The sequence below is a fragment of the Hyperolius riggenbachi genome, chromosome 10 (assembly GCF_040937935.1).
Source record: "Hyperolius riggenbachi isolate aHypRig1 chromosome 10, aHypRig1.pri, whole genome shotgun sequence".
Taxonomy (NCBI): domain Eukaryota; kingdom Metazoa; phylum Chordata; class Amphibia; order Anura; family Hyperoliidae; genus Hyperolius; species Hyperolius riggenbachi.
The window spans coordinates 112649472-112674097 of record NC_090655.1 but is presented as its reverse complement, the minus strand read 5'-3'; the positions used below and the strand labels follow the sequence as shown (position 1 = coordinate 112674097).

Genomic DNA, 24626 nt, shown 5'->3' with positions numbered 1-24626 from the left:
CTTGAACCGGCCCTTTGCCCTAGATACTCACCTGAGGAGAGGGAAGGCTCTGAGTCCTAATGAGCCTTCGTGTTCCTCTCACGGTTCCCTCGTTCCAGCGCTGGATCGCCCATTCAAATCCCCCAACGCAAGAGGCTTCTGAAGTCTTCTGGAGACCTAGTGCTCCCGAAGACAGGCGGCTCTGTGCTGCGTATGCATAAGAGAGAGTGCTCGCACATGCACAGTATGGAGCAGCCCATCTTCGGGAGCACTTGGGCTTCCGAAGCCTTCCGCAGCAGCAAAGAGCAGTCTCCGACCCTTCAGTCGGAGACTGCAAACTGAGGAGCCAGCACTGGAACTAGGGACCAGAAGAAGAACGGGAAGGCTCTATAGGGAATACATCTGAAAAAGTTGCAAGCTAATTTAGGCGTGACTGTAAATAACGATATTACTTGCAATATCAGTAAATAGCAATTTAAGTGCAATGTTAAATAACAAAAACAATGATAAAAACAGTAAATAACAATTTAATTGTGACCTTACATTATTTGTACATTTACCGATGTTGAACCTAACTATAACCTAACCTCCCTCCTACTCTCACACAGAACCCTTCCATGGTGATGCCTAACCCTAAGACACCCCCCCCCCCCCGGTGGTGCCTAATCCTAAAGCCCCCCTGGTGATGCCTAACCTTAACACCCCCTGATCCCCACTAATAATAATACGATAAATTTCAATTCAATTGCCGATGCCTGCTAAATAGCTTAACGGCTTTCTATATTACGATAAATAACAATTGTGCCCACATATATCGATAAATAACAATTGCGCCCACATATATCAATAAATAACAATTGCGCCATTTTTGGCCGCGACTTTTTCAACTACTCCTTCAAGTGACCCAGAGCGTTCCATCTCCATACAGGGGAACTTCAGCCTAAACAAACATACTGTCATGAAGTTAAATTAGTTATGTTAATACAAATAGATAGGTAATATAATCTCTTACCCACCCTGTTTTAAAAGAACAGGCAAATGTTTGTGATTGCATGGGGGCAGCCATCTTTTTTGTTTGAAAGGAGGTGACGGGGAGCATGAGACACAGTTCTAACTGTCCTTTGTCCTGATCACCCCTCCCAGCTGCGCACTAGGCTTCAAATCTCACATTCAAAATTTAAAAAAACAAATTTAAGCCAAAACAGCAGAAGGAGAACAACATCATCAGAGATCCCATCATGCTTTGCACAGCATCAGGGGAAAAATGCCGAGGCAGTGTTTTTCTGTGCAGCTAAAAATGAGGCTTGGGTAAGAAACAAAGGTCTGATGCTGTGAAACTGTTAAAGAAACACCAAGCCCTTTCAGTTCTGCTGAGTAGATTTTTAGTGTGGAGGTTCACTAAAGTGAGTATCTATTTTTTATTTTTTTTCTCAATTACGCTTTAGACTTCAGACTGTGCTTCAGAGGGTCATTTGTTAGGGAGTAGCATATACTCAAAGTCAATTTGATTTCACTTATGCTCAGTACAAACCTGCTGAGAGTGACCCCAAACCTTCCTTTTGCATTTGCTATTAAAATCAAAATGCAAAAAGTACATCTACAATATGTAGGTATGCTCTATGCCAGGGGTCCCCAAACGTTTGTGGTTGACAGCCGAGTCAAAATACTTCAGACTGCTGGAGGGCCGGAGTGTACTTAAAGAGAGTCTGAAGCGAGAATAAATCTCGCTTCAGACCTCATAGTCAGCAGGGGCATGTGTGCCCCTGCTAAACCGCCGCTATCCCGCGGCTAAACGGGGGTCCCTTACCCCCCGAAATCCTTTCCGAACAGCGCATCCCCTCTTCCGCATAGAGGCAGGGCTAACCACCGCAGCCCTGCCTCTTGCGTGTCTGTCAGCGCGTATCTCCGCCTCTCCCCCGCCCCTCTCAGTCTTCCTTCGCTGAGTGGGGCGGGGGAGAGGCGGCGCTGAGAGGCAGGGCTGCAGCCGTTAGCCCTGCCCGAAGAGCAGTAAAATCTACGACCAAGTTGGTAGTTGATTTTGCAGGGGGGGGGTTGGGGGGTCAGGGACCCTCGTTTAGCCGCGGGATAGCGGCGTTTTAGCAGGGGCACACATGCCTCTGCTAACTATGAGACAAGAAGCGAGATTTATTCTCGCTTCAGTGTCTCTTTAAAATGATTTAGAAGTCTTTGCGGGCCAGACAGTGAAGCATACCCAGGTGACAACCTGCAGACCAATTGGACAGCAGTGTCACTTGATGTGGAATTTGATTGGAAATTAGCGAATTACTGTTTTCTAGCTTCCATGTGGATGGGTGGTGCCAGCACTGCTATTCTATATGCGGACCACCAATATTTACAGATGTTGCTGACCACACCTGTAAGTAATACATTTTGTGTGGGGGGGAAGGGGGGCTGGTAAAAAAGCCTCAGGGGGCCACATTCGGCCCGCGGGCCTTAGTTTGAGGACCACTGCTCTATGCAATGCAAAGCTTTGTTATTTTAGTGAAAGTATTAGTAGATTTACTTTCAGTTTTGATTGGTTACATTTTAGGAAGAGATTACCCTGCATTCTTTACTTTCTTTTTTTTTTTCTTCTTTTTTTTGTCATACTGGAAACAAGCAGTTTGGAGCCAAAGACCTTGATGAATTATCTGCCTCCTATCCAGTGAGTGGGAGAATAAAGTCATAGAAATGATTGCTTCCTTGAAAGAATCCATCCCAGCCTTGAGAGGGCGAAATGCTACATAATGGAGTAACTTTTTGGAGGGATGGGATCAAATAAATGGCCACTATTGTTAATTGTCTCCTTTTCAGTCCAGACTCTCATCTTTCTCTCTGAATATAGACATGTGGGCTGATTTTAAACACAGGTGCAAAAACTGGGGAACAAAAGTGGAGCATTTACACAAAGCAGCCAATCAGAATTTTTATTTAATTTTACATGTAAAAATATCAGCTATTAGGGACACAAATTAGCATTGCTTTCCTGGGTTATATCAGAATATAGAAAAGGTTTGGGAAAGGTAAGCAGAGTAGCGGATGTGTAGCAGCAGTCATGTGCAGCTTCTGGAGCTTTTTTTTTCTTCTAAATAATTCCTTGAATTTGTAAAGATGTGTTCTCTATTATCAGTTCACATTGCGCTGCAAATGCAGTGAATGCGTAAACCGCAGGTAAGCGCATCCACTCAGTCCTTCACATTACCTGCCGTTTTCACCAGGGTACGTTTGCATCGCCACCTGTCTGCTCACCAACCCAATCCTCACCAGTAACTCCTATCACTACTAATCACAACAAAATTATCTATATCTTTTTTTTTTCCGCTACCAATTAGGCTTTCTTTAGGTGGCACATTGCTAAGATTTTTTTATTCTTAATGCATTTTAATGAGAATATTATGAAAAAAATGGAAACCATTCATTATTTCTTAGGTTTTGGCAATTATAGTTTTAAAATAAAACATTCTACTGTGAATAAAACCCACACATTTCATTTGCCAATTTGTCCCGGTTATTGCAACGTTTAACGTGAACCTCGAACTTCCGCAAAAGTTCAAGTTCGCACGAACCGGGCAAACCGCAATAGACTTCAATGGGCAGGCGAACTTTCAAAACTACAAACACTGTTTCTGGCCACAAAAGTGATGGAAAATTTCTTTCAAGGAGTCTAACACCTGGAGGGCATGCCGGAGTGGGATACACGACAAAAGTCCCAGGGACAATTACGGATTTGACGCACAGCAGGGTTATAATCCCTAAAGGGCAGAAATCACATTGCATTCCTAAATTGGAGGCATAAAGTGCTTGAAAACATCTTGCATGTGTAGACATGGATCAGCAGGTAGTGTAAGTGTACTGCTTCATGCACCGTACACAGCTGCTTGTGTAGTGATGGCCATGCTGGACTGGTGCGCATGTTGGCGAGAGTGCTGGCAATAGCGGTGGTAGCTCAATGACAGAACAGTGACTGTCCAGCTGATCAAATTTGGTCTGTCCACAATGAAGCAACGACCTTATTATCTTGGGTGTGCCCCCCAACACACTCATATAGCCGCCGGTCATTGCTTCATTGTGATACGCAAGCCTCTTCACCGTGGCAAGGTAATGATCACGAAGGGGAATTGACACTTGTACATACCTTGTGTTTTGTTGTTGCAGCGCAGTGCACCCAGAAAAATTAGGCAGGCATGTACATGCACCAGAAAAATGATTATTGTTTTTGTTAGCGGCCACTGCTAGCAGCGGCCTTAAAAATTCAGGAATCCACCTGGAGTCCTGGACCCTATTGGTGGTGGCAGAGAAGGCAGTCAAGCAGCCTGCAGGCAGAGATGCTGTGTGGGAAGCGACTTAGTCTTGGGGCAGAGGCAGTCACACGGCGTGCAGGCAGAGATGCTGTGTGTGGGGACTGACTTAGTCTTCGGGCAGGCAGTAGCCCTCTGGGATCTATGCCTCATTCATTTTGATAGGTGAGGTACTGAACACTTTTTTGACCTAGGCGACTTCTCTTCTCACTGACAATGCCTCCAGCTGCGCTGAAGGTCCTCTCTGACAGGGCGCTTGAGGCGGGGCAAGCCAGAAGTTGGATGGCAAATTGTGGCAGCTCTGGCCACAGGTCAAGTCTGCACACCCAGTAGTCCAGGGGTTCATCGCTGCTCAGACTTTCAATGGTTCTTTCTCTACCATTGTTAAACTTTACAGCTATTTTATTAAATTACTTTTTCTGCTGTCTGTGCAGTTCCTTCAGCGAGAATCTGTTATGGAGGGCAAGTCTGCCGTTCATTCAACTGTGTGATAAAGTTTCCATGGTACTTTCTCAGTACCATGGTGACCAAGGGCAACGGGCCGGGAATCAGGGTTCGATTCCGGTCCGGCTACCACAACACATCCAAGGAAGGCAGCAGGCCCGGCATGCAAGTCCCGGCAATGTGCAGTCACAGATGCAGTGAAAGGTATGCACTGACTGGTATATAAAACAGTGTGCAGTCACACAGATGCAGTGACTGGTATCATACAGTGCGCAGTCACACAGATGAAGTGAAAGGTATGCAGTGACTGGTATAATACAATGTGCAATCACAGATGCAGTGAAAGGTATGCAGTGACTGGTATAATGCAGTGTGCAGTCAAACAGATGCAGTGAAAGGTATGCACTGACTGTTATAATACAATGTGCAGTCACACAGATGCAGTGAAAGGTATACACTGACTGCTCGTATAATACAATGTGCAGTCACACAGGTGCAGTGAAAGGTACTGACTGCTGGTATAATACAATGAATCAGATGCAGATGCAGTGAAAGGTATGCATTGACTGCTGTATAATGATGAGATGAATACACTTGAAATCCTATAACAAGAATCTGTTATGGAGGGCAAGTCTGCCATCCATTCAAGTGAAAGGTATGTACTGACTGGTATAATACAATGTGCAGTCACACAGATGCAGTGAAAGGTATGCAGTGACTGGTGGTATAATACAATGTGCAGTCGCACAGATGCAGTGAAAAGGTATGCACTGACTGGTATATAAAACAGTGTGCAGTCACACAGATGCAGTAAAAGGTATGCACTGACTGCTGGTATAATACAATGTGCAGTCACACAGATGCAGGGAAAGGTATGCACTTACTGGTGGTATAATAAAATGTGCAGTCACACAGATGCAGTGAAAAGGTATGCACTGACTGGTATATAAAACAGTGTGCAGTCACACAGATGCAGTGAAAGGTATGCACTGAATGTGCTGGGCCTGGCACAGTATAGCAATTAGCAAGGGCCAGCTGTGACAGACAGGGCTGTATATGCAGTGTCAGTGGCACACACACAAAAAAAACATATCACAAGAACATTCGCTCTCAAAAGAGCTTTTTTTTTGTGGTGCTTTTTAGCAACAAATATCAGCAAGGAGCAAGCTAACAAGACCTAACTAAATGCTTTCCCTATCTCTCCAGCAACCTCTCCCTTCTCTCACTAGCAGCAGGCAAAAGACAGAGTGAGAAGATGGGTGACGCATCAGCGTTTTTATAGGGGGGGGGGGTCTAGGAGGGAGTGCAGCCTGATTGGCTGTCATGTGTCTGCTGACTGTGATGTAGAGGGTCAAAGTTTAGCCCAATTATGTGGTATAGGGGCTGGGTCGAACGCGCTACAACGCGAATGTGAACCCCCGTTGTTCGTGCGAACAAGTACGCTGGCAAACCGTTTGGGCCATCTCTAGCCACTGCGCCTAACATTAAGCTCATTACCTCTGCGCCTAACACCAACCTCACTGCCACTGCGCCTAACATTAAGCTCATTATCTCTGCACCAAACACCAACTTCACTGCCACTGCGCCTAACATTAAGCTCATTACCTCTGTGCCTAACACCAACCTCACTGCCACTGCGCCTAACATTAAGCTCATTACCTCTGCGCCAAACACCAACCTCACTGCCACTGTGCCTAACATTAAGCTCATTACCTCTGCGCCTAACACAAACCTCACTGCCACTGCGCCTAACATTAAGATCATTACCTCTGCGCCTAACACAAACCTCACTGCCACTGCGCCTAACATTAAGCTCATTACCTCTGCGCCTAACATTGAACTTACTACCTCTGCGCCTAACATTGAACTCACTATCTCTGCGCCTAACATTGAACTCACTATCTCTGCGCCTAACACCAACCTTACTGCCACTGCTCCTAATGCTAACGTCACTACCTCTGCTCCTAACACTATCCTTACTGTCACTACGGCTAACTCAAACCTCACTTACACTACACGTGTCACTAACCTCCCTTCCACTACACCTAACGCCCTCCTTGCTACTGGTACACTTACCGATCAGTCATAACCTTTATGTTGCCGTTTTGCAATCGCCTTATCCATAGCGCTGCTGCTTACTTAAATGAAACGTCCCAGGCACACTATTGCAGAAATTAACATTGCAGGCAATTGAACTGCCGATATCCAATGCATACCGTTACGTCAAAATTAAGCATTTTTTTATTTTGATATGAAACCATTAAGGGTACTATTCCGTTAGCCGGGCGCAACCACCAGGTGGCGTTAATTACTATTCCATTTACAAAAAGAGGTATGCACGCCTAATATACCATTAGAGTTTAGAATTGGCATATACCCTCTGACGAAGGGTGGTACCAAAACAGCGCGCTGTCAGGGTATATCCACATTATGGAGTCTTTGTATTGACACTGCATTTTTTCATAGCTTTATGGCTGATGCACTTCCATGCTGGGTGCTGATTAGCTCTATTGTTGCTTTGTTTGCAACATATCTGCTCATTGTATGAAATGTATAACCCTGTTTATGCTGCACATTGACTCCATAAGAGTTCTATTGTAATTGTCACTTTCTGTGATGTTGTGTCTTATGTAACCAGCTGTTATTAACCACTGTGATATTTTTGTATTTAATATACATTCTTTTGCATCCACTTCTTGCATGGTGTGCGAGTTATTTATATTCAAAGTTAATTACTATTCCCCCTCCAGGCCGCCATGGATAGTAGGGAAAGATGTAAGTCTGGTGGAGTTTTATCGCCACCTTGTGGATGCGCCCAGCTAACGGAAAAGAACCCCATTAAGTCTTGCAATATTTACACCCTAAATCAACCCCATGGTATTACCATCTTCACTTACCAAACTTACTGTCCACACAAGAAGGAAACATGCAAGCTTTAAGCCTAGTATTAATGGCTGCCAGTGCCAGAATTTCCAAATGTCTTTGCTATGGAAATGACCTCACATGTTTGAGACAGGAGACACTTTAGAAAGGGCTGGCCATTGCTAGAAATATATTTTAAAGAACAACTGAATTGAGAAGAATATGGAGGCTGCCAGTGTCGGACTAGGAGGTTAAAAAACTAAGTAAATGCACCTGCTGGCCAAGCAGCAGTAACCCTGTGCTATCACTCCCAATAGAAACCTGCAGCAAGTCTTCACTGTGAGCAGCAACACCTGATTACTGCTGCTTGGCCAGCAAGTGGATTTCCTCAGCTTTACCACCTCCCAGTCCAACACTGGAGGCTGCCATATTTATTTTCTTTTAGACAATACCAGCTGGTAACTGGTATCTGGCAACCCTGCTGATCTATTTGGCTGCAGTAGTGTCTGAATAACACCAGAAACAAGCATGCATCTAATTTTGTCAGATCTGACAATAATGTTAAACGCCTGATCTGCATATGCTTGTTCAGGGTCTATGGCTAAAAGCGGTGGCTGCTCCAGGATTTATTTATTTTTTTTGAGGGGGGGGGGGGTGTTATGCAGGTGCTGTACCAACTTTTGGGGTAGCTGATGACCTGCGGTGCGCTTTGCACGCCGCTGAAAAAAATGGGCGTGGCTACTTTGTGGCAAAAATGGGCATGGCCATGACCGGATGAGTGCGGAGCTAACTAATTTAAAAGTGCAACGCAAAGACAGTGGGCCCAAGTTTTGGCGACCCTTTCCCCAGAAAATGCACATAATTGTGCAGGTTTTCTCAAGAAAATACACGTAATGTGAGCAGATTTGCTCAGAAAATACGTTCAATCATGTCGGCAGATTTGACAAGAAAATACGTTCAATCATGTCGGCCGATTTGACCAGAAAACATGTTCAATCATGTGGCAGATTTGACCAGCAAACACGTTTAGTCATGTCGGCAGATTTGCCCAGAAAACACGTTCAATCTTGTTGGCAAATTTGCCAGAAAACACGTTCAATCATGTCGGCAGATTTGCCCAAAAAACACGTTCAATCATGTCGGCAGATTTGCCCAAAAAACACGTTTATTCATGTCGGCAGATTTGCCCAGAAAACCCGTTCAATCATGTGGCAGATTTGCCCAGAAAATACGTTCAATCATGTCGGCAGATTTGCCCAGAAAACCCGTTCAATCATGTGGCAGATTTGACAAAAAAACAATCATGTTGGCAGATTTGCCCAGAAAATACACAATGTTAGCAGCAGATTTGCCCAGAAAATACACCTGTTAATAAATAAAAAAAAAACATTTACTCACCTGCAGAAGACCTTCTGTCCCGGCCTCCGTCCAGCGCGCAGCTCCCAAGATCCTCTGCAGCCAGCCAGCAACATCCCAGACTTCCTGAACTGAAACTACCGCGCTGAGAGCAGGGCTACGGGAAAATGGCGCCCGAAGCCCTGCACTGCAGACTCGAAGTCTCCAGAGCAGGGCTTCAGATGCCATTTTACCGTAGCCCTGCTCTGCCGCTGCAGGCTGTTGCTGCCGGTGAACTGATGCGGCGTCTATTAGATGGGGGGTGCTTTAGGGGTGCTTGGACAATTTTAGGGGGTGCGTCAGCACCCCCCCTGGCGCCGCCCATGGCTAAAAGTATTATGCTGGGAATACACGGCTCGATTTTGATCCATGTAGATGGCTCGATAGATAATTTTCGACATGTCCGATCTCCCTCCCGATTGTTTCCACGCTCGATTCTGCATGGAGGACAATGGGAAAAGATAAGAAAAATGAGCGAAAGACAAGAGAATCACCTGCAGAATCGAGCGCAGAAAACGATCGGGCACGGAATCGAGCGGCAAAATCGAGCCGTGTGTGCCCAGCATTAGAGGTAGAAGATCAGCAGGGCTGCCAGGCAACTGGTATTGCTTAAAAGGAAATAAATATGGCAGTTTCCATATCCCTCTTACTACAGTTGTCTTTTAAAACTAGCAAGTAGCAATCAGCACTGCATTACTACGCTGAAATGCCCCTTATGAACAAATCCTGTAGTAAAAATGACATGAAATAAATATGGAACTTGAGCATTTTATTTATGTGGCCTGTTGCGTCTTATCTCTGTGTTTTAGGGGATTACAAGTTTGTCTCTGCGACTTTTCGCTTGTTCAAACTTCCTAAGGACTCCGTGAAAGAAAAGGGTCTGGTTATTTATAATGGAGGAATCACAGGCTACGAGACCGAAATGCAATTTGATGCAAATTTCACCTTTAAGGTACTGTATGTTTTATTTTAAGGTAGAGCAATGGTTTAGGTATCTCTGTTGTAGCAAACTCAAGCTAAATACTCACCTGACAACCCAGGAAGATGGATCCCAGCGATCCCCCCCCTCCCCAATTTATCTTCTTGCGGGTGGGTACACGTCACGGCACATGACGAGCGCAAACGGGAAGTCAAGCAATTGTGGTATTTTGCACGGAGTTGTCAGGAAACTTAAAGATCAGTGACTCCGTGATATTCATTATCGCCGTGCATCCCCAAATGTCATTCTTATAATCGCATGACTATACCCACGTCACTACAGGGTGGGCCATTTATATGAATACACCTTAATAAAATGGGAATGGTTGGTGATATTAACTTCCTGTTTCCTGTTTGTGGCACATTAGTACTGTATATGTGAGGGGGTGGGGGGGGGGGGGGAACTTTTCAAAATGGGTGGTGACCATGGCGGCCATTTTGAAGTCGGACATTTTGAATCCAACTTTTATTTTTTCAATAGGAAGAGGGCCATGTGACACATCAAACTTATTGGGAATTTCACAAGAAAAATAATGGTGTGCTTGGTTTTAACGTAACTTTCTTTCATGAGTTATTTACAAGTTTCTGACAAAAATGTGTTCAATGTGCTGCCCATTGTGTTGGATTGTCAATGCAGCCCTCTTCTCCCACTCTTCATACACTGATAGCTATACCACAAGAGAAATGCTAGCACAGGCTTCCAGTATCCGTAGTTTCAGGTGCTGCATATCTTGTATCTTCACGGCTTAGACAATTGCCTTCAGATGACAGCCATAATGTGGTGGTGCACCATATTATGGCTGTCAGGTCCGAGCATTCCTAGATGAACAGTTTCCTGGAAAGTGGATTTGTCGTCGTGGGCCGGTTGAATGGCCCCCAAGGTCTCCTGATCTGACCCCCTTAGACTTTTATCTTTGGGGTCATCTGAAGGCAATTGTCTATGCTGTGACGTCTAGCAGGGAACGGAGCATCAGGGGGAGGACGGCGCGGGTCATTACAGCTGCAGGGGGCTGATAGAAGCCCCAAGTAAGTGTCAGTTTTAGCTTTTTTAAACATACCAGAGAACCCCTTTTAAGGCAGAGGTTCAACGGGGCATTTTATGCTAGAAAGCTACAATGGATATTCATTTTACTTTAGAGTTTCTTTTATATTCATGTACCTCAAAAACAGCTATGCACATTTTTTTTGATCTAATGGAATAAATGAACGAAATTATTTAATCGAAAAAAATGAAAAAATTGTACCATGTACGGGCACCTTTACACTGATGCCAAGGATGCTGCCTAACACACTTGGTCCTAGCAGCCATAACTCCGCAGTGACACTACTGTTGCACTTTTATCTTCTATTGTGAAGGAAATGTTTTATGAATGGCTGTCTATTTGCAGTGCTAGTTAACTGTACAACTTTAATTTCCCTTTAAATGTGCTTGCTTTTGAAGGAATTTCTGGTCTAAGACTCAGCTATGATAAATCGGAAGCAATGTATTGCAACTATGAGAAGGCTAAGGCTAAGGCCCTGGCCATTTCCAAACAGCACAATTTTCAACACCGGGAACAATTCACCCAATATCTGGGAATCAAACTTCCTAATGATTATAATCAGTTGTACCATAAAAATTATGCTCCCCTATAACGGGAGCTGATCACTCTGCTCAAGTCGTGGAACACCTATAATATATCCTGGGCGGGGAGGATCACAAGTGTGAAAATGACTCCTCTTCCCAAAATATTATATTATTTTAGGGTTCTTCCAACCTCAATTAAAAAAATGATATCCTAACCCTTCAGAAGGAAATATTCAAATTTATTTGGGCACGGAAAAAGCCTCGAAAATCCCCCGTAAAATACTCTTCTGGCACAAAAAATATGGTGGCTTGTCAGTCCCCAACCTCATTTTATACTATAAGGCCACACAGCTTGCAATCCTCCCGACTATCTACAGTGATGCACATGCTCCTCGATGGGTTTCCCTAGAAAACCTCCTCATTTCTCCCCTATCATGGAAAGGTATATTGTGGTCACACACCAAGGACATTGCCTCGATACAGGACAATTCTATTATAACCTACCACACTTTAAAAATTTGGAGATCAACCAGATTTGTAGCCTCTCTTCAAACTAAGCCATCGATCTTAACAGATATAAATCTAATCCAGACTTCCCTGAAGGTCTCCAGGCACCGTTCTTTTCGTGGTGGTCGTCAGAGGCCCAACCCACAATTAAGGCATACTTAGTTCGAGGGATGATTCCTACATGAAATCAACTAATAGACACCACGAAGCCCAGGACCTCAGCCTGGCTCAATTTCAGGCAACTATACCATTTTCTATCTAAGTTAGCCAAACCAGGTACCTTTAGCCCTCGCGTTTCGAAAGTTTGTGTCTTCATGACCCTATGCAGAAAGGAGTGCTCTCATATATATACTCAATCCTCAATTCCCCCCAACGATTCATGTACACCAGTACCAAAAACAATGGGAAAATGATCTTCGCTCACAATTCAAAAGTGAGGAGGAGTGGACTCAGTGCCTGGAGACCTTATCTAGGGGTAGTTTGCAAACAACACACATGGAAGTGTCCCTACGATTATTACATCACATATATTTGGTCCCCTATAGGCTTCATCAAATTGATCCCACGAAAAGCCCACTCTGTTTTAGGGGGTGTAAAGTCCCGGGCACGTTATATCATATCTGGTTCTCCTGCCCCAAGGTGTCCCGCCTTTGGGCAAGACTACGCCTTCTAATTAACAACATAATTCCAAAATCTATCATTCTGGATCCTAAAATATTCCTCCTAGGATATAAGCCAAAGACAATGCTTTATGCTCAACACAAACTTGTGCAATTTATTGTATGTGCCGCTAAAACGCATATTGCAGCTAACTGGTTCTCACCACATTTTTCTTACCTTCAAGTAGTGAATAACATAAACTCTACAATGACTTGTGAACGCATCAATGCTATAATCAATGATAGAATGCCCCAATTTCAAAAAGTTTGGGACCCTTGGTCTACCAACAAACTCTCTAAAGGAGCCCAGGTGCAGCTGGGCCTTACTCCCCCTTCCTAATCAACATTGGGCAGTCCAAACATAATGCTAAACACCCCATCGCACCCTCATTCGAAGGTTTACCGAACATGTGCTTGCTGACCCTCATATCATACGCAATCCATCACCTTATATATCTGACCGTGCTATGTTTTCCATGTTGTTTCTTCATTCTTGTTATATTTACTTCTTTGTTCTTTACAATTGTGTTCTTTGGAATGTAATCGTAACTTCATACTGTATATAACCTGTGATCTCTGTTGCTCATGTAGGGCTAATACAGATTTATTATGTTCTGTTGTAATGATCTTTTTGCTACTTTGGCACTTTAGTGCCCAATAAAAGTCTTTGAAACTAAATGTGCTTGCTGGTTCTATACATACTCACTTCTAAGGTGTCTGGGTTCAGTTTCGGATTTGACAAACTACACGTCCTGACTGTACAGTAGCATAAAGCTTTCCATCACCTCTGCTTCCATGCCAAGCACTGAAAGAATAATGGGTCCATCTCTTCCAGCTAAATCAGGTGTAGTTCATAATGTCTTCATTAATTCCTCATTGTTTTTATGTCCCGCAGGAAGGCGAGGTTGAGGAAGTGGATGAAGAATTGTGGAGAATATTGAAGAAGTCACGGTTTTCTGATGAATTTTTGTTTCAGCCATCTGGGAAGGCGACCTCTTGCCAAAAGAAAAAGGTTTGTGTGCTGTTAATGCCCAACTGTAGCTAGCAAGGTTCTTCTATTTTTTTAGTTTTGGATAGAATGTAAAATAATATAAAATTATTATTAGAATGTAAAATAAAAATAAAATAATTTGACACTGTCTTAGGTTTTTACTGAGTTTTGTGTCTCCGGTTCCCATTTCTACCTGACCTGACAACACCAAAAGCTCAAATGTAGCTCGAATGTGTCCAGTGACTGATTTCTCGTTACTACCTGACCTGGCAACACCGAAGGCTCAGATGTAGCTCTGTGTCTAGGTTCTCACAAAGGAAGGTGGTTATGCACAGCAATAAAAACCTTGCACACAAAGAGGTGTGATCATCAAAGATCTTACCTAGACAAAGGCAAGTGCTGGAAGGAGTGGCCAGATCAAGCATTTATCAATATTAACCCCTTGCATTCACAAACTACATGTAATCAGGTAAACAAACAGATATAAAAACCTCTAAAGATGTTGGGGATGGAGGATATTTGTTAACAAAGCATTGTAGTATTTTGCATTGAGCTGATTCACTAAACCCTTTACCTGAAGGACAACTGAAGCGAGAGGGATGTGGAGGCTGCCATATCTATTTCCTTTTAAGCAATACAAGTTGCCTGGCTATCCTGCTGATCCTCTGCCTAATATTCGTAGCCATAGACTCTGAACAGATCAGGTGTTTCTGAAATAATTGTCAGATCTGACAAGATTAGCCGCATGCTTGTTTCTTGTGTGATTCAGACACTATTGCAGCCAAATAGACCAACAGGGCTGCCAGGCAACTCTTATTGTTTAAAAGGAAATAAATATGGCAGCCTCCATATGCCTCTTACTCCAGTTGTCCTTTAAAGGGAATATTAGGTCTGGGCAGGGATGAGCACACCTCCGTTTGTTTCTAAATATCTGTGTTTTTCTTTAAGGTCATTATGCTGTTACTTATCTTTTAGAGCAGAGTGGAAGTTCTGATTCAGGTCCGCTTTAAAGAGAACCCGAGGTGTGTTTAAAGAATGTTATCTGCATACAGAGGCTGGATTTGCCTATACAGCCCAGCCTCTGTTGCTATCCCAAACCTCACTAAGGTCCCCCTGCACTCTGCAATCCCTCATAAATCACAGCCGTGCTGTGAGGCTGTGTTTACATCTGTAGTGTCAGTCTCAGCTGCTCCCCCGCCTCCTGCATAGCTCCGGTCCCTGCCCCCGTCCCTTCCCTCCAATCAGCAGGGAGGGAAGGGATGCAGGCGGGGACTGGAGTTCTGCAGGAGGTGGGGAGAGCAGCAGACTGACACTATAGAGATAAACACAGCCAGCTCTGACAAGCTGTTTGTCAGCAGCGTGGCTGTGATTTATGAGGGATTGCAGAGTGCAGGGGGACCTTAGGGGGGTTTGGGATAGCAACAGAGGCTGGGCTGTATAGGCAGATCCAGCCTCTGTATGCAGATAATATTCTTCAAACCCACCTCGGGTTCTCTTTAACCACTTCAGGATTCGGCGTACGCTTAACTACGCCCCTGAATCCTGAAGTGGATTGCATGGAAACGGCCGCTCGTATGAGCGGCCTTTCCATGTCAGTTCACGGAGGGTGTCTCCGTGAACACCCTGCGAGCCGCCGATCGTGGCTCGCAGGGTAAATGTAAACACACGGGGAAGATCTTCCCCGGTGTTTACATGTATACGGCGCTGCTGCGCAGCAGCGCCGTGGCGGAGATCGGCGATCCCCGGCCTCTGATTGGCCGGGGACCGCCGGCACCTGATAGGCTGAAGCCTATCCCATCAGGCGCAGGACGGAATTCCGTCCTGCGCCGCTCACAGGGGGAGGTAGAGGGAGGGAAGGGGAAGGCGGCCAGGAAGCGCTGCGGAGGGGGGCTTTGAAGAGACCCCCCCCCCGCAAGCGCAAGCAGCCGGCGGCGATCAGACCCCCCCAGCAGGACATCCCCCTAGTGGGGAAAAAAGGGGGGGAAGTCTGATCGGCCTGGCTGCTAGCTGATCGGTGCTGCGGGCTGGAGAGCCCACGCAGCACCGATCAGCAAAACCACCCGGTATCCGGAAGTGGTTAAGGTCTCTTTAGCATTATTACAGTCACGCGTTGTTCTATACTTGTAACATCTTACCTTAAACAAAGTTATAAATGGAAGCACAAATATGTAGTTTTCTGAACAATATTTTTATAAATGTTAGAACTTTTGGCTGATAAGTATGATTCTTTACAAAAGCTTAGTTTATCGAATACGATAGACAGGACTTCATGTACAAATAAGTTTAGAAAAGAATGTTCCTTGTGAAAATGCAGAATTGTTCTCCAATGAATCTGACCTTGCTGGATGATAAAACCTGGGCTGCCAAAGGACACACAACGTCATCACGAAATAAACACAAAATGCTATCAATTAACATTATTACTCGATCCCCAACAAGGCCTCATTCAACCTCCTGCAATACCAAGTTTTGTGGCCTTCGTTTGTTCATGTAATATATACAGATCCTTTTCCTAGTATCTCTGGCTAGCTTGCCTTTACTTTTCTATTCACATTTCAGGTGAAATGATAAAAGTGCCATAAAAACTAATTTTTCAAAAGTATGTCACTTTTTGGGATGTTGAATATGAGTGTACCTGTTGCAGAGGAGGCAGATATAAATTGCAGGGTTCATTAGTTAAGCTAAAATCTTAAAACACCGGAAATTTTTTCATCACGCTCAGAGCCGGGACAAGGTCCCCCAGCACCCAAGACTGAGACACCAAAGTGCGCCCCTCCATCCCTCCCACCCCAGCCGTCACACACTGATTGCCATTAGACTAAGAGGCGCCCCAGGGCCCACAACACCTTAATCTCTAGTCATCTGGCTTGCAGTCACTGCCATATATCCCCTTTTCTTATTTCTCTCTGCTTCAAGCATAATAGGGGAATGATAGCTGAGTGAGTTGTGCGCCCCCTCCTACACTGCGCCCTGAGGCTGGAGCCTCTCTTGCCTCTGCCTCAGCCCAGCCCTGATCACACTTAACTTCTATGGAGATTAGTAAATACTATCCATAGTGTTCTTCTGCATGCATTGTTTATTACACTAAGCATACCGTTTGCATCTATGTATTGTAGCTTTTCTTGTTATTTTATTATTTACACTTGCCTGTATTACTAATCTATGGATTTCTCTTTGTAGGAAATCATCAGGAATCCATTCCAGCTGGCTAATGACCGGCAGAATCTCCCTCAGGGTCCCACTAATAACAGCTGCTGTGGACCGAAAGGATGCTGCTAGCAATAATGCAGCAAATTACAGCAATGTATGTTTCATGTTCAGGGATTAATGACGAAACTGTATTACAACCTCTGATTATAAAATTCTCTCAAGTCATTTTTTTGTAAACTGACTTTAGAACAGGGATGTCAAACCAGTCCTTCGAGGGCCGAGGTCCTTACACTTTTTTGACACAGCTCAAATGAATTGCTGGGTCTGAATCAGGAAAGGTGTGGTCCATCAGGTAGAACACATTCCTCTCTCTCTCTCTCAGTCCATCCTAAACACTGGCATGGATCTGACCCTCCAGGCCTGGAGTTCCACACCTGTGCTTTAGAAAGAGACCCTTAAAGTGAACCTACAATGATACAATGATGACAATGAGATGCCAAAGTAACTGATCTAGAGAAGTATCCTAAAACACTAGGTACCTTGAAGTATGGCTCTTAGTGCTTTATACCAAATTCTATTTACTTGGTACCTTAAAGTAACCCTGTAGACACTGTGTACCCCTCTCATAGTAAGACTGTGAAGTCAGGCAGCCTTTCAACCCCTGTAGCACTGGTTGCTGTCACTAACTGAGCTCTAATGAGCCCTTGCACATCCCCCTGGATGGAAGGTCCCACCTCTCCACTTGTCAGTTGCAATCTGCACTAAGCAATTACATCATCAGAGGGTTGAGCTGGGTGTGGCTAATGTGTCATGGAGTGGAAAGAGGTGTGTCATAGGCAGATGAAGAAATAGATAGGCTTTCCAAAGAGATAATCCAGTCAACCACCTTATTACAGCAATGTTTATGGCAGCTGATAGGAATTCTCCAGCTTTGTCACCAGTTTACCATTATGCAAACCTATGCAGTTTTCATGTAATAAATACATTTCTATAGTTTGTGAAATCAAACCTGGGCTTCACCGATCATGCCTTCCTTTGAACAGGAAATTTCATAAAGCTTAAAGTGTACCTGAGCCAAAGTTCAAATACAAAATCACATACTGATCTAAGAAAAGTGAAGCCTCTGGATCCTATAGACTAGAGCAGGGCTTTTCAACCCTGTCCTCAAGTACCACCAACAGTGCATGTTTTTTGGAAATCCACAGAGGTAGTTAATCAGCTCTGCGGAGACACTAATTACCTCACCTGTGCATGTTTGTGGTTTTCTGCAAAACATGTACTGTTGGTGGTACTTGAAGACAGGGTTGAAAAGCCCTGCTATAGAGCAGTGTTTCCCAACCCTGTCCTCCAGGCCCACCAACATGTTTTTGAGAAAACCATAAACATGCACAGGTGTAGTAATTAGTGTCTCTGCAGAGCTGATAAACGACCTCTGTGGATTTCCACAAAACATGCACTGTTGGTGGGCCTTAAGGGCAGGGTTGGGGAACACTGCATAGAGTCTTCCCACACGGTCCTCCAGTCCCATGTTGCTGCTCATGGAACCTCCAAAGATTACCGACAAGGGCTTGACCCCTCTTCAAGCATGAGCCCAGCTGCACTTCTCCTGTGCGAGTATGGCCAAACCTGTGCAGTAAGCCCGAGATGCTCGTGCCAGAAGAAAAGCATGGCCCCGCTGGAGGGTCTCAAGCAGCGGCAGAGTACCAGAGCACAGCGTGGGAACTTGGGTAAGTATGTGTTTCTGAACCCAAACTTTGGTTCCGGTTGTCTTTGACTGCATTGTGCAGTGAACAAAAGCAACATTTTGGTATTGCATATCAATAAATCTGTTTAGAGTGCTTGAGGGGGCCCAATTTCCAATTTGCACTGGGGCCCAGAGCTCCTTAGCTGTGCTACTGGTGAAAACCATGACTTACCATATTAGTAATTAAAATAAAAGTAAAAATCTTGTGTTGGTATTTAATGAAATTCATTGCTACATTCACATTTCACAACGTCCTGCTTTACAATTTAGTTTAGGTACTTATTTTGTATTCAGGATCTCGCTTTGGCATATTTATAAGAAATGTTTAAATAATGTCAATAAATTACTTTTAATTTCTCTTACTGTATGAACATTTTTTGAGACAAGAAACATTTACATCACTGGTAAATAGGTAAATTGAGAAATACATATACTGTACACCACAAGAATAATATAGCTTCCTTCTGTAGCCAGAAATAAACTCGCATATCCATGAGAACGTCTATAAATCTGTATAATGAAAAGTATATTTGTGAAGAACGAAAATGGATAAGGGCAGCAGAAGGCTATAAAAGTACCAACACTAAAAAAAAATTGCTTCATTGCTTATGGATCTGAAAGACTTCAAAAAGAGACAGGTTGTGATGTCCATGTGGTTGGTAAGAGGATCTTCAAAACTGCCGTATTTAAAGGGACACTTAAGTCAAACAAAAAAATTGAGTTTTACTCACCTGGGGCTTCCAATAGCCCCCTGCAGCTGTCCGGTGCCCTCGCCGTCTCCCTCCGATCCTCCTGGCCCCGCCGGCAGCCACTTCCTGTTTCGGTGACAGGAGCTGACAGGCTGGGGACGCGAGTGATTCTTCGCGTTCCTGGCCACAATAGCGCCATCTATGCTGCTATAGCATATATTATATACCATATAGCAGCATAGAGGGTGCTAATGTGTCTGGGAACGCGAAGAATCACTCGCGTCCCCAGCCTGTCAGCTCCTGTCACCGAAACAGGAAGTGGCTGCCGGCGGGGCCAGGAGGATCGGAGGGAGACGGCGAGGGTACCGGACAGCTGCAGGGGGGCTATTGGAAGCCCTAGGTGAGTAAAACTCATTTTTTTTTGTTTGACTTAAGTGTCCCTTTAAGGACACTCCCACCACGATGGTTTTCGGTCATGGGAAGAAACTGGAGCAGACAGAGGATGGTCTTGCAGACATGAGGAGAGTGTGCAGAGTATATTCAGGTGGTGTCTCTTGTGACAGTACAGGACCAGAGATTGAAGCCAAAATTCCTAACTGAACTGCCGAACCACCCTGCTGGCTGGTTGTGGACATTTATTTTATAGCATGGTTGCAGCTGAAGAGCCTCTTGGGTGTGTAAAGGGGTTCCATCTGTAACCAGGATCCTCCATCCTGACATGAGGTCAAGACCAATGTAAACAGGAAGAGTCTGTATCTTCTGAACAACTAATCCGTTCCATACAGGACTTTCAGAGATGTTAATATTTGTACAAACATATAAAACCTTTGACGTTCAAAACATCATACGTTTTATTTTTCCTTAAAGCCAGTAACCACAAGTGATTTGTATTTTCCTGTGGATTTCTTTGTCTCTCTTCGACTTCTCACCCCCCTCTTCTCTCCATAGAACAGTACATTGCCAAACCAAGCATGAATGAATCGTCACAGGACTGCCAGCAGATTGTCAGCTGCAAAGATCTGTAATGATTATTTAAGTAAACAAAAATCTAGTGTCTGTATGTAACGATCGGTGTAACACAGAGAGGATCTGATTATTGGTGATCTGCAGTATCACCAAAATACAGATATATACCCGATTATTGATGATCTGCAGTATCACCGATAATCAGATATATTACTAACCTCTGGACACCTGAGAGATATGAGTGTTTGGTGCAACAGTAATACTTTGAGAACAATACCAGGAAGACGGGTACAAGGCAGTAAGGAATACTGCTAGAGTAAGTAAATTCCAGCAGCCTGAGACTCTCCCACAGGGAGGAGTCAGACTGGGAGAGGGAAGGACCAGAGTGTGAGTGACACCAATAGAGGATGTCACTGACTGGTCTGTGAACTATCTCTTAACTGGGGAGATAGCTCTCAAGGTCGGACAAGCCAGGTCGGCAACACACGGACATACACAGTACAAAGACAGAAGGCTGATTTGGTAATCCAAAGGCAAGCAGGGTTTGGCAACAGAGTATCAGATATAGCGAAGTACCAAATCAGTGAACAGAAGAGTGGTCAGGAAAGCAAAAAGTCGTAACAGATAATAAACAATGCCTTGGGTGTGAGCTCCGTGATCATCAACACCCTGGAACTAGTCTGAAGTATAACAGAATGGTAACACAAGTCCCTAATCTTGGGTGTGAGGTCCTTGATCATCAACACCCTGGAACTAGTCTGAGGTATAACAGAATGATAACACAAGTCCCTAATCTTGGGTGTGAGGTCCTTGATCATCAACACCCTGGAACTAGTCTGAAGTATAACAGAATGAGAACACAGATTCCTAATCTTGGGTGTGAGGTCCTTGATCATCAACACCCTGGAACTAATCTGAAGTATAACAGAATGATAACACAGATTCTGACAATAAGGTCTGAGTGCTTCCACGTAGTGATCGCAACGGCAGACAACCAGCGAATGACCAGCACCCAGTATATATAGCCCAGCGCTCTCCAGCGTCTCCCCTAAGTGCTGGACCAATGGGAACTGGTACAATCGTCAGCTGACCGGCTTGGTCAGCTGACTCCCTTCTGGCTGTCATAAAAGTTCTGCCTCTCAACGCGCGTGTCCTTCTGAACCTGTGTGGACTATCAGTCCCAGCCACACCAGACATGTCTTGCGTACCACCCGCCGCGCTGGACGCGGAGCCAGCCGCACCGCTATCAAGGCATGCGGCGGTTTCTCCGCGTTCAGCCATACTGACAGATGTAGGCCTACGCGTGCAAACCGCCGCGTTGGACGCAGAATCAGCCGCCTTGTTCTGAGCACACGCGGCGGCTTTTCCGCGTTTTCTCACACTGTACAGGACTTTAATCTAGACTTCTGCATAGTCTGTTTGCCATCTTATTTCAAGCATTTTGTCCTAGAGAAGTGGGTACTTTGATGCAAATTTCTGTGGTCCTTGCATGATCACTTCATAATATGTAGGCTATTGATCTGTTTGAGCATCATAACTTCCCTGGGGTCTGCTGATGGCAAGAAATTGTTGAGCACTGTAATAACAGCGCAGGAGATTTGATTGCAGCGGACGCCACCATAAACGGTAATAGCAATTACGGCTATAGCAGCGCACAATGAGTAACTTTAGCACTGTCAGAAGACGGCGCTGAAGCTACTTTTAAAACAATGTAATTCCCTACCATCCACGTCAACCTTGAGGGTGAATAGTAATTAACGCCACCGGGACTTGTGCAGGAGCAGGGTAAGCTGTATATTGGCTGTATCCTGTGCCCAAGTCTCAAGGCTGCAATTTCATAGGTACGCAAAATTGTTAGGTAGCTGCGTTCATTCAAAAAACTAATGGAAGTGGCTCTAAGCTGTGAGTTGACAGGGCATAAATATCAAGTGATTGCTTCAGATGACAGAATATGACCAATCCGTGTACAAAAAAGTTGGATATTGGCACAGGGCTTGGCTATGATATAGGCAAGCTTCGGATAGAGGGACAAGTAGACTTGGGTTGGTTAGTGTTAGAGAATAGGATAGGGGGAGGATAGAGGTATCAGTCAGGGAGAGTAGGTTAGAGTTAGGGAGGAATTTGCTTGGGGGGGTTGTGAAAAATTATGGGTGATTGACAGGCTCTCAGTTCTCATTCTTACACTCAATAGACTCTTCTTTTGCATAATTTGATTCTTTAGATGTTTTCTTTAGTTGTTGAAATTCTCAGATGTCCTGGGCACTTATCATCCTCCATGTCTACTTTACCACTATGCAAATGCTTGTGAAATTTAAAAGTATGCAGAAGCGTAACTAGAGGGAAGCAGCCTTTGCAAACATGGGGGCCCAGATCTGTGGGGTGCAGGGCTGAGCTGCCCAAGTGCGCCCCCCTCCCCCATTGGCCATAGTATCATTCATTGACATGGATTTGACAGGAATGTGTGGCTAGTCTCTCCCTGTTACTGTTCCTGTTTATGGGACGGTGTATATAGTGAGCTGCTCCATAGGACTGCATTTGGCATGCATACAGTAATCATCAGTAGTAGAGATCATTTGAAGTCTTTTTGTTGCTATGGGTTTTTAGGTAGCCAGGTATAGATGCCCCCAATATAGGTAGCCAGGTATAGGTGCCCCCAATATAGTTAGCCAGGTATAGGTGCCCCCAATATAGGTAGCCAGGTATAGGGGCCTCCAGTATAGGAAGCCAGGTATAGTGGGCCCCAGATTTCATTCAGACACTTCATATTCTCCTATCAGACTATAACTATGGTAGGGACTAGATTGTGAGCTCCTCTGAGGACAGTCAGTGACATGACTATGTGGTCTGTAAAGTGCTGCAGAATATTTCAGTGCTATATAAATACATAATAATAATATGGTAGGACATTAGACCAGTGCTGCGTAATATGTTGGCGCTTTATAAGTACAATAAATAAATAAAATATTTAGACTATAACTGTGATAGAATTATACTGTGAGCTACTCTGGGGACAGTCAGGGACACGACTATGTACTATCACTCTGTAAAGTGCTGCAGAAGATGTCAGTGCTACATAAATACAGAATACTTTGGTAGTACATTAGATTATGATTATTGTAGTCAGATATTAGATAGTGAGCTCATCAGAGGACAGTCAGAGGGAACAATGAATAGGAAGGGACTGTCTACAAATCTTTGTCTACAAAACTTTGTATGAATCCTTTTCAGTGGCTGAGCAGATGCAGTCTTTAGAACAACTGTGCAGAGAGCATTTTCTCTTTGCAACCTAAGTTGTTGTCCTCTCAGGAAAAGGAAAAGAAACTTTCTTTTTTCCTGGACTGCCTGTGGATAGAAATGCCTCTGAAAGCACCTTTCCTGACCTGTTGACCTGCCCGCTCTGAGGCTGCAGCCTCTCGAGCTTCTGTTTCGGCTCGATCCTGATGGGTGCCCCCAACTACTAATCATCTCTCCAATGCCGGGGTCCATCCTCCAGGTCAGATGTTTTTGCTGCTATACTTGTTATGGGTTTGAAGATCATGATGGCCAAACACACTTGTGTAACCCCTGCAGAATAAGCCCATAGGTTTTGAGGGTTATTAAGCAGAGGCACATGAAGGGGTGTGTAGGGAGGCAAGTGAAGGGGTATGTACATTTGGGAGCTCCACCAAAGTTTTTTGCTGAAGGGTCCCATGATGTGTAGAAACACCCCCTAAAAGCATGGATTGGTTGTAATTATATGTGCTCGATCCAAGGATTTTATTTTTTTTAAATCGCATCCATTAAAAAGTTATTACTATGGGTAAATGTACACAACTGCCAATATAACATTTCAGCAACTAACTCTATGGTCTGATTAAACTTAAGTGAGGGTTGGAAAACCTTGTCACCTAATGGGAGACTTTTTTTTTTCCTCAAAGGGGCACTATGGCGAAAAATTGTAAAATTTAAAATATGTGCAAACATATACAAATAAAAAGTACATTTTTTTCCAGAGTAAAATGAGCCATAAATGACTTTTCTCCTATGTTGCTGTCACTTACAGTAGGTAGTAGAAATCTGACAGAAGTGACAGGCTTTGGGCTAGTCCATCTCTTTATAGAGGATTCTCAGGGATTTCTTTATTTTCAAAAGCACTTAGTGAATGGCAGTTACTCTGTCCAACTGCCAAAAAACTGTGTAGCGAGCAGGGAAGCTGGCCAGCATTATTGTTTCAATCCTTTTTAGGGAATATCTTTATAAAGAATAAAAGCCTTGCTGAGAATCCCCTATGAAGAGATGGACTAGTCCTAAACCTGTCACTTATGTCAGCTTTCTACTACCTACTGTAAGTGACAGCAACATAGGAGAAAAGTAATGCATGGCTCATTTTACTCTGGGAAAAACATGCTTCTTATTTG

The 24626-nt window shown here is 44.3% G+C and overlaps 2 protein-coding genes across 2 annotated transcripts in view; both read left to right on the top strand.

Moving 5' to 3' along the window:
- Positions 1–18876, top strand: part of LOC137533811 (arsenite methyltransferase-like) — a 78419-nt gene extending 59543 nt beyond the window's left edge. The window contains exons 9-11 of the mRNA XM_068255058.1: positions 9788–9930; positions 13585–13701; positions 16861–18876. Of these exons, the coding sequence (XP_068111159.1) occupies positions 9788–9930; positions 13585–13701; positions 16861–16959 (359 nt within the window). The 3' untranslated portion in view covers positions 16960–18876. The remainder of the gene's footprint in view (positions 1–9787; positions 9931–13584; positions 13702–16860) is intronic.
- Positions 18877–24402: 5526 nt separating this feature from the next.
- The window catches only part of AS3MT (arsenite methyltransferase), a 69668-nt gene continuing 69444 nt past the window's right edge, over positions 24403–24626 (top strand). Inside the window, exon 1 of the mRNA XM_068258943.1 lies at positions 24403–24553. Coding sequence (XP_068115044.1) covers positions 24531–24553 — 23 coding nt within the window. The 5' untranslated portion in view covers positions 24403–24530. The remainder of the gene's footprint in view (positions 24554–24626) is intronic.